The sequence below is a fragment of the Chanodichthys erythropterus genome, chromosome 12, assembly GCF_024489055.1.
Source record: "Chanodichthys erythropterus isolate Z2021 chromosome 12, ASM2448905v1, whole genome shotgun sequence".
In the NCBI taxonomy this organism is placed as follows: domain Eukaryota; kingdom Metazoa; phylum Chordata; class Actinopteri; order Cypriniformes; family Xenocyprididae; genus Chanodichthys; species Chanodichthys erythropterus.
In genome coordinates, this window is record NC_090232.1 from 50,778,796 (window position 1) to 50,789,480 (window position 10,685).

Below are 10,685 nucleotides of genomic sequence, written 5' to 3' on the forward strand. Positions count from 1 at the left end.
CGTCCTTCCAAACCCACCCACAGCTCAAAATGATGAAGCTTCACTTGTTGTTGATTTTCACAGACCTACAAACACAGAACAGACACATAATAAAGACACCAACTACATAGATTTAGCTCTAGCAGACAGTCCAGATCAGATCTACACAGAAATGAACCCTGGTTTTGTTCAAGAGTCAGTTTATCAGAGCATTGATCTAACTATTAACTGACTGAACTCAGGCGCCTCATCAACAGCCAATGAAAATCCTTATTTCTCTTCACATTTTTCCAGGAACAATTATTCAGAAACACTTGACAAGTTTCTGTTTGGTAAAGTTTTGTTAACATGAACTAACAATGAAAAATATTATAAACTGTTTGGTAATCTTAATCTTTAATGTTAATTTCAACATTTACTAATTCATTATTAAAATCAAATGTTGCTTCTGTTTATATTATTTAATGGACATGAACTAGCATGAATTATCAGTTGTTGTTGTTTTTTTGTTAACTAATGTAGCTATTGCTCATTGTTAGTTAAAGGTGCCCTAGAATTGAAAATTGAATTTACCTCAGAATAGTTGAATAACAAGAGTTCAGTACATGGAAATGACATACAGTGAGTCTCAAACTCCATTGTTTCCTCCTTCTTAAATAAATCTCATTTGTTTAAAAGACCTCAGAAGAACAGGCGAATCTCAACATAACACAGACTGTTATGTAACAGTCGGGATCATTAATATGTATGACCCCAATATTTTCATATGCCAGCCCATGTTCAAGGCATTAGACAAGCCAGTATTAACGTCTGGATGTGCACAGCTGAATCATCAGACTAGGTAAGCAAGAACAATAGCGAAAAATGGCAGATGGAGCAATAATAACTGACATGATCCATGATAGCATGATATTTTTAGTGATATTTGTAAACTGTCTTTCTAAATGTTTAATTAACATGTTGCTAATATACTGTTAAATGTGGTTAAAGTTACCATCGTTTCTTACTGTATTCACGGAGACAAGAACCGTCGCTATTTTCAATTTTAAACACTTGCAGTCTGTATAATTCATAAACATTTTCATTTATAAATCTCTCCAACAGTGTAGCATTAGCCGTTAGCCACGGAGCACAGCCTCAAACTCATTCAGAAACAAATGTAAACATTTAAAGGGCATTTGAGCATTTAAAGGGGACACGCACAGAATTGGCACACTTTTAATTATGCCCCAAAATAGGCAGTTAAAAAATGTATTATTAAAAACTCTATGGGGTATTTTGAGCTGAAACTTCACAGACACATTCAGGGGACACCTTAGACTTATATTACATCTTGTGAAAAAGGGTTCTAGGGCACCTTAAATGCATTAACTAATGTGAATTAATGGAACTTTATTGTAAAGTGTTACCAATATTTCATCAGTTACATGATGATTGTATTGAATTGTAGTCTTGGATAAATAAACTTGAATGTCTAATAGTTGAAAACTGTTAATGTGGACATTATTTAGCAGTGCTGAGATCAGCACAGACTGCTGTAGAAGTGTGTGTTTAGTGTGAGTAAAGATCTCGATTGCGTCACTGCAGATGTTTTTAAGAGAGAGACAAATAGAGAGAAGTAAATACTTTATCGTTCCTGTAGCTACTACTTCACACAGTTTTTATCATAATATAAAAGTGTTAAGTCAGAGCCTTCTCAGCATGTGGAGCTTTCTAGGTGTCCTGTCCTGCATAATCACAGGTGAGTCAACATTCACTAATCTTTTAACACGATTATGTTCATGTTCATGACTCACTCACGAGATTGATTCAGTATTGATCATGTGACATCACATCCTGTGTGTCTCTTTCATTTCCAGTGGTGTCTTTGAATCCTGTAACTGCTCCAGTGGGAGGGAACGCCACATTTCGGTGTTCTCATTTTCTGGCCAGTGGAAACATCAAATATTTCTGCAGAAACTCTTGTGAGGATGAGTTTATTCTCATTCGATCTAATAAAAAACAAAACCCGACTCACACAGACAGATTCACTCTATATGATGAAGGTTCAGACTTCACTGTGACCATCACACGCCTGCAGCTTTCAGACTCTGGCACTTACCTCTGTGCAGTGGACAGACTTTTTAAAGACACTTACAAATATGCAACTCTTCATGTATTTGAGGGTAAGTTATTCATTGATCATATTTTAGGGGACCTATTATGCACAATTCACGTTTATAAGGTGTCCACAGTGTGTAAACAACCAATCTATAATAGTGAAAATCAACCCAATACTTATAAGTTATATAAGTAAGTTGTTAAAGGAACACTCCACTTTTTTTTAAAATAGGCTCATTTTCCAGCTCCCCTAGAGTTAAACAGTTGAGTTTTACCGTTTTCGAATCCATTCAGCCGATCTCCGGTTCTGGCGGTACCACTTTTAGCATAGCTTAGCATAGTTCATTGAATCTGATTAGACCGTTAGCATCGCGCTTAAAAATGACCAAAGAGTTTTTATATTTTTTTTCTATTTAAAACTTGACTCTTCTGTAGTTAAATCGTGTACTAAGACCGACGGAAAATAAAAAGTTGCAATTTTCTAGGCTGATATGGCTAGGAACTATACTCTCATTCCGGCGTAATAATCAAGGAACTTTGCTGCCGTATCATGGCTGCAGCAGGCGCAATGATATTACGCAGCGCCCGTGAGCCCCTGCTTGCACAGGGAACGTGCCTTGCAACCATGGAGACGTTTGTGAGAGACGCTGCGTAATATCATTGCACTGCTGCAGCCATGGAACGGCAGCAAAGTTCATTGATTATTACGCCGGAAAGAGAGTATAGTTCCTAGCCATATCAGCCTAGAAAATCGCAACTTTTCATTTTCCGTCGGTCTTAGTACACGATTTAACTACAGAAGAGTCAAGTTTTAAATAGGAAAAATATCAAAACTCTTTGGTCATTTTTAAGCGCGATGCTAACGGTCTAATCAGATTCAATGAACTATGCTAAGCTATGCTAAAAGTGGTACCGCCAGAACCGGAGATCGGCTGAATGGATTCGAAAACGGTAAAACTCAACTGTTTAACTCTAGGGGAGTTGGAAAATGAGCCTATTTTAAAAAAAAGTGGAGTGTTCCTTTAAAATCTCACTTTCAAAGATGAAACTAAATGTTACTAAAGTAGCCTATTTCTGATTGTGAAACTTGGCACACAGATAGAGGACAGTCTGAACAATAACCACAGCAATGTTTCCCTCTAGTGCCAGCAACTGTCCAAACCTGCACTCATGTTTAAGTTAAAGGGATACTCCACCGTTTTTTTCATATTAAACTGTGTTATTCCCTTAACTAAGGCGAGTTGATACATACCTCTCTCGTCTCAGTGCGTGCACTAAATCGCTCTGTCTTGCGGCGAAACTGTGTTAGCACTTAGCTTAGCCCAGTTCATTCAATGCCGTCATGTTTCACAGAATTCCAACTCACCACATACAGCGGAGAGCTTGGTTAGCTGCTTTGAACAAGAATCCAAAAACACCGTTGCTGTTCGCAACAGTCACACTTGCACCACCAATTGCTGTTTGCCCGTGTTCTTTCGCCGGCTCCGGTCTGTTCTGGTTCGTATCTTTTTTCCCTCTCACGGTCCATAAGAGCTAATTCCTTGTCCGTGTACTCGGGTTCAAACAGATATGGCTCTGGGTCTGCTACAAACAAGTCATAATCATCTACAAAGTCCGCCATTGCAAATGATCTCTTGCAGTTTGCTAATAGCACAGGTGATAAAAGTCACGTTGGTTCTATTGACGTTCTAAATGAGAGGGAGGAGGAGAGGGAGCGGGGGCCGGTGAGAGGACTTTTCACGAGTGAAGATATTACTGCGCCAAGTCAAAGTGCTCCCGAGCACTTGCTATGGTATTCCGCCATACAATATAGTTATCCATTTTACACGCTTAGAAAAGCGCAACGTTTTGTTTTGTGTCACCATCCTAGGTCGAGTTACACTACCCGAGTAACTGTATTTAAATAGGGAAAACGTGGAGGTGTTTGGTAGCTTCTCTGCTTGGCCCCTATTGAATGAACTGGGCTAAGCTAAGTGCTAACAAAGTTTCGCCGCAAGACAGAGCGATTTAGTGCACGCACTGAGACGAGAGAGGTATGTATCAACTCGTCTTAGTTAAGGGAATAACATAGTTTAATATGAAAAAAACGGTGGAATATCCCTTTAATACATTTTGAACCATGAAGGCACGATACAAAATTATTTTTTTTTCATTTGATTCTTTGGCTTGAGTCTATTCAATCCTATGACATTATTTTCTGTCATTAAATATTTCCTGCCATTTCGAATATGGGCCATTTTGACTGTACTCTTTATATTTGATGCAGAATATCTACTGTAAGTAAACTCTAAATTGTAAAACTGTTGGTTATCTAAAACTAAACTGTTGATCATCTTCTGACCATATACTGGCAAAAGTTTGTGGGTTTCTTGTTGATAGATGAAACTTTTCATATACTGCATTAACAAATGTAATGGCATAATGCCTAACTGCATCTGAGGCTGTATCTCTGGAAAGATTTGACATATATACACCAAACGTTATGTGTGTAATTGTCACCCAACACTGACCACACCAAATAAACTTGTGCCACTGCCACATATTGGTCAAAAGTAATAAGCAATTATGTCACATTACAATTGATTGTATGTATTCTACCATTATTCTTAAAATCATCTCCACAAATCTTTACTCTTTTATATATGGTCACACTTTAGATTAGGGTCTGATTCTCACTATTAACTATGCCTCAATAAACTCTTAATTACTGCTTATTAATAGTTGTTAAGTTTAGGTATTGGGTAGGATTAAGGGATGTTGAATATGGTCATGCAGAATAAGGCATTAATATGTGCTTAATAAGTATTAATAAACAGCCAATATCCTATGCAAATAAGCAAGTAGTTTAATGTAAGTAGTGAGAAGTGGACACTAAACTAAAGTGTTCCCATATATATATATCTATATATATATATATATATATATATATATATATATATATAAATATATATATATATATATAAGCCAAACTGTCAAATGAGGACTTATGGAATATGGAGTTACTGGTACTGCAAAAGTCATTTAGATTTCATGCTATGTAAGACTTGACTGTACTTGTTTAATAATCTTACTTGGTTTGAATTTGTTAAGAGTTTTAACTAATAAATGTGTGGAAATATCAGCTTTTTTCAGTTTCAATATGATCCACATATTTATTGATTCATGTTTTTTTTTTTCAGCACATCAACACTACTTTTTTTTTTTTTTTTCACTAAAATTTGTATTCACAGTCTCTGTATCAACACCGGTTCCAGCAAGTGCATCCAGTCCACATTCAAGAACAACTAGAGACAACACAACTAGAGACACAACAGGTAATTGCCATCCATCCATCCAATCTATATATTCTACTGCATCTGCAGACACATGCAGACACCGTGTGTGGATGGATAAGCGTGGACTGGTAAATTAATCTATATATATATATATATATATATATATATATATATATATATATATATAAACACACACACACATCTATACATATATGGTAACACTTTATTTTAGGGTCTTTTAACTAGTTGCTTATTAGCATGCAAATTACTATAAAATTGTCTGTTTTTTAGTACTTATTAAGCACATATTAATGCCTTGTTCTGCATTCTTAATCCTACCCAATACCTAAACATAACAACTACCTTACTAAATATTAATAAGCAGTAAATATGAGTTTATTGAGGGAAAAGTCATAGTTAATAGTTTATATGTGTTCCCTATACTAAAGTGTTACCATATATATATAATGCACTTGAGAATCCAATAGCAAAGAAGGAAATGTCTCATATGTGCGCTCGTTTCTGTCCTCAGGTCCTTTGTTTTATGTCGGAGTTGGTCTCGGTGTTCTCGCGCTGATTTTTACAGTCGTCGTCTTCATATTTATCCAGCTGAAGTATAAGCAGAAGCGATGCTCCTCCAGTGTGACAGCATCTACACATCAGCCCGACTCTCTGAATCACTCCACACTGAACATCACACAATCAGACAGTCTCAACTATTCCTCTGTGCTGTTTATCAGAAAACACAACTGCACTGTGAAGAACACTGAGACGTTTGAAATGAACCTGAATGAAACACTTTATTCATCTGTTCAAACTCCACACCAATCAAACATCACAGATCCAAACTCACTAATCTATTCCAGAGTTACTAAAGGACTGTAGATTAGCTCAATCTGACAAGTGCGCTTTTAATTTATATATTCAATAATTTCTGTTGTCTGCATGAATGGTTTTATACAGTACAATCAACTACATGTATTTTAAATTTTGAGTCAGTATGGCAGTTTCCTCATCAGTTAGGGGCATTTCAATGTGAGATTAGCCATTTTTCAATGTTAAAATATATTCTTGTTTCTCAGTTAAAGTGCAGAAACTATAAGCCAAACATCTCAATTTCAAGATTTGTGAATAGACTTAAGTGTAAATATGAAAAGTAAATATTACTGTAAGCATCACTGTGTTTACGTGAGAATTAACTTAGTGCTTAAAATGGTTCACCAATGCTTTTTGGATGAAAATATGGGGTATAAAGTATATACAAAGTATATTATATGTACTATAGTTTTTTTTTTGTTTGTTTGTTTTTTTGTTTTTTTAACAACTTCACTGTATTCATTATACAGTGATTACACAGCTTAATTATACTTGAGCTTTAAAGTCAGTTTAAGTACATTAATAAGGTTAATTGTATCGTTCAATAAGAGTATGAAAAAGTTTCTTTTAAATTATGAAATATTTCATATTTCTGAGTAACTGAATTAATTTCAGGTTGTTCGTTCGGTGCCTCAATTGTTGCTTGATCAAACAATTAAAATCATACAATTATAAATTACAGTAATTTAAAAAATATTTTTTTTCAAGAAACATGCAACTGATTAAACGATTTTGAGTGAAATTAGTGAAGAGAAAAGATCCTGCAGAGTTTGATATTAAATCTATGCAATGACATTAACATTTTAAGTGTGAGTGAAGTGTCTAAATACTTTCTGAGAACACATAACAAATAACACTGAAATATGTTCAGAGCTAAAGCTCTGGTTACATTGTTTTAACATGCTGACAATTTTTTTTTTAGATATTTTAGGACATGGGAATGGATGTGGAGATTAAGAGGAAGGAGAAGTTAAGCATTGCACCATACTGTGTGTCAGCACGGAAGAAAGAGACGTTTGTCAGTGTTTAAGGATTTTATTTAGTCAAAAAGTGCCTTAAATCTTCACCATGTGGAACCTTATTCTTCTTCTCTGGCCCTGCATTCATATCGGTGAGTTCAAGATTCGTTTGTGTGACTGTTTTATGAATTCTCTCATTTTCAGCTGGTCTTGTATTCCTCAACCAGCAGTCCGTATTTCTTAATATTGTAAATATGCTAATCCCGGCTAATGATATTTGTGTTTCAGCTGTTGTTGTAGGAGCTCGAGTTACAGTTACAGGACACAGAGGAGAGAGAGTTGAGATCAGATGCTCATATAAATCTGGATATGAATCATATTCAAAGTATTTTTGTAAAGGCGAGTGTAGCTTTGGAATTAAACACATCATGGTTAAATCAGGATCTCCAGCTAAAGAAAAGAGATTCTCTCTGACTGACGACAAGAAGAAGAGAGTTTTCACCGTCACCATCACTGATCTGAGAACAGAGGATGAAGGACAATACTGGTGTGCTGTGAAGAGGGCTTTTGCTCCTGATGTCTATTTAAAGATTTTGTTGCTGGTAAAAGAGGGTAAGTGATTCATTTTGACCTCCTATTATAGAAATGTAAATGAATTAGCAGCAGATATCGAAGGTTGTGCTGCACACACAGAAACATTCAGAAGAACAGAAACGTATCAATGCTCTCCTGCAATTTTTATATCAATAAATTAGCTTCATCATTTAATTGCTTAATTATATTCATTAGCAATGAGGTGATCGCTGTTTTTGAAGTAATTAAACTGACAGTACTGTCAGAGACACTGCACAGACGCAAGTAATTTACACACACACACACACACACACATCTCTCTTCATGTCTATTGATAATTCTTCAAATAAGTGTAGTCTTACTGCACAACTTTATCTTTATGTGTATCTGATTTAAAGCGGGATGAATGCTAGATCTAATGTGCCATAACTGACAAAGTCAGTGCTGACAAGTGGTCATGGTGTGTGTAAAACTGTATCCATTTTAGCTTGCTAATGCTTTAGTATAATAATTGAATTCTAGTCCATCCTTATTGTCACCCCTTTAGATAAGAAGACGACTGAGGTTTCGACTATCAGCCCATTTTTTTCTACAAGCACATCAGCTCCACTGACTCCTCAAACCCCTTTACCCCAAACTTCTTCACCTGACACAGGTAAACATCTCCACACACCTCACTCGCTGCTTTCTCTCTCATGTAAAGATCTTTCATTCAATCCTGTGAACCAGTTGAAAAGTGTATATATTTATTATTTTTTTTCTTCTCAGGTTCATTTGGTATCATCATCGCAGGGGTTTTGGTTTTTCTCCTGATAGGTGCTGTATTGCTTATTGTGGCCATACGAAAGAAAAAGCAGACTCTTGGTAATATTTTTCAATCACATTTATTTCTACAGAACATTTAAATTTATATGTTGTGTTTCTGACAAATACTGGCCAAAAGAAGCATATAAATTGAGAATAAAACTGTACCCAGTATAGATCCTTGTGGAACCCCGCATTTAATGGGACTAGAAGAGGAAGAACATTTTCCAAATCAACAGACAGCATTTTCCCTCTAAGATATAAAGCAAACCAATTAAGAACATCCCCTTGAGTCCATGCCCACAGTCTTAAACGCTCTAGCAGGATTTCATGAACTATAGTGTCAAATGTGCTGTAACATGAGATCAAGTAAAACTAAGATTGCACACTTTTCTTGAATAAACAGCCAACAACAAACAATATATGAACATGTGAGTAAATACAAGTGAATTTGGACAGAGTAGCAATTTTTAGTTCCTAATGTGGGAAAACTACATGAAATCTAATCATTCAGATTAAAACTATTGGGTTTGTAAATTGGAGCTTTCTTATTGTTCAGATTATTTTAAGTCAGATTATTTCTGTCTAAACAAAACAATTGAGACGTTGAACACAACATCTGGATTCAAGCTAACATGACTGAATTTAAAGAGTGTAAGTTTTGAAACTTAAATCACATTCATCTGCCACAGGTCCGGTCTCCTCCTCCACTGAAGGGCTTCATCTGACATTAGGAAATGGAGAAGAGGTGAGTCAGGATCATCTACGTTGAACATTTCCATTATTATAAACTGTAGTTCTTCTCAAGTAAATGTCAAGGTTCACTTTCTTACTCAATAATGATGAAGCAATCATTTCCTTCTTCCAATTTACAGAATGAATATGATGAAGGGAACCCGACTGGCCTGCCGAACTCACGCACAGCTCAAATTGATAATATCTCTGCAGAAAATGAGTTTCACAGACCTGTGAACACCGACACAGACCTCGACTACACAAATGTTACTTCTGCAGTGACAAACAGTCAGAATTTGGATCAGATCTACACAGAACTCAACGCCAGTAGACAGAGCGATATTTATCAGTGTCTCACAGCTGATTCTGCTCAAGAGTCGATCTATCACAACACTGATTGAACAACTGACTGAACACTAACACCTGATGAGTCAGACTACACCATATTTTTGTCTGTTGTGACCCACTCTTGACTAAAAATTCTTGTCATGTAGTGGAAAGAAATATGTCAGACTCTACGTTGCTTCCCAACCAACCATTGCTTGTCTTTATATGTGTGTGTGATGTCGAGAAGGCGAAACTAGCGACTGAGTTCCAGAAATGAGTGTAAACAATCCATGGCTACTGAAGCAGTCTGTATTAGCTTAATGCTAATTCCAGTTGCTGAAGTGTCTTTGCTATAATTCGCCAGCATTTATCAGCATTTATCATCTTTATTTTTTTGTTTTTGTTGGAAGTCTCTTGAGGAAACATCATAAAGGCAGGAGTATTGTTTCTCTAACATTTCCTCCACTGCATAATTCCACCTAGCAGTACCAATGTCTCTCTTTCATTTCACCATGTTTGAAAGCTGTGTACAGAAGAACATCTGTGCTGCTATTGGTCAACATCACAGATGTGAGAGAAAAATTAAAACTGAAAAATTGAACATGACAGTCTTTCTGTCGGGACGTTGTGAAGTGACGCAGACGCGGCATTGGTTGTCGTCCACCGTGACACACATAAATATAAATGCATATAAATGTAGTATTATATAATTTGCAAAATAGTACAGTTTAAGAAATATATGAATGTAAATGTTTTTTTTGTTTTTTTCTCTTTCCTAAACTCCGTAATTGTATTGCAATATCAGGACAATGACATCATGATGCTACTGATTGGCTGCAGTCTCAAACCTTCGTTAATGGCTTTTCCTGACATTAAAGACAGCACACACCTGTAATATCATGACATTTCTTCAATTTAAATGTTGCAACTACAAAAATACATGCACTTCATTTGTTATTTCAATCATTATAAAGTCTTCAGCAGGTTAAAGTTAGACTCTGCATCACTTTGCCATCATATTTTGTTGCTGTAACCTCACTGATTTAATAAAGATGTA

At 35.9% G+C, this 10,685-nt stretch overlaps 1 protein-coding gene across 1 annotated transcript; it reads left to right on the forward strand.

The window, feature by feature from the left end:
- Positions 1 to 7,223: 7,223 nt before the first annotated feature.
- On the forward strand, positions 7,224 to 10,685 carry LOC137031675 (CMRF35-like molecule 5). Its single transcript, XM_067402810.1, has 6 exons — positions 7,224 to 7,341; positions 7,478 to 7,801; positions 8,310 to 8,417; positions 8,531 to 8,626; positions 9,259 to 9,314; positions 9,442 to 10,685. Exons 1-6 carry the CDS (start codon positions 7,299 to 7,301, stop codon positions 9,700 to 9,702), a joined length of 888 nt encoding a protein of 295 aa, XP_067258911.1. The 5' UTR covers positions 7,224 to 7,298; the 3' UTR covers positions 9,703 to 10,685.

Excerpts from the sequence above, each read along its gene's own strand:
- LOC137031675 (XM_067402810.1), top strand. The coding sequence starts at position 7,299 with ATGTGGAACCTTATTCTTCTTCTCTGGCCCTGCATTCATATCG. Across the intron at positions 7,342-7,477 it reads CTGGCCCTGCATTCATATCG|CTGTTGTTGTAGGAGCTCGA; the intron begins GTGAGTTCAAGA and ends TTTGTGTTTCAG. Across the intron at positions 8,418-8,530 it reads AACTTCTTCACCTGACACAG|GTTCATTTGGTATCATCATC; the intron begins GTAAACATCTCC and ends TTTTCTTCTCAG.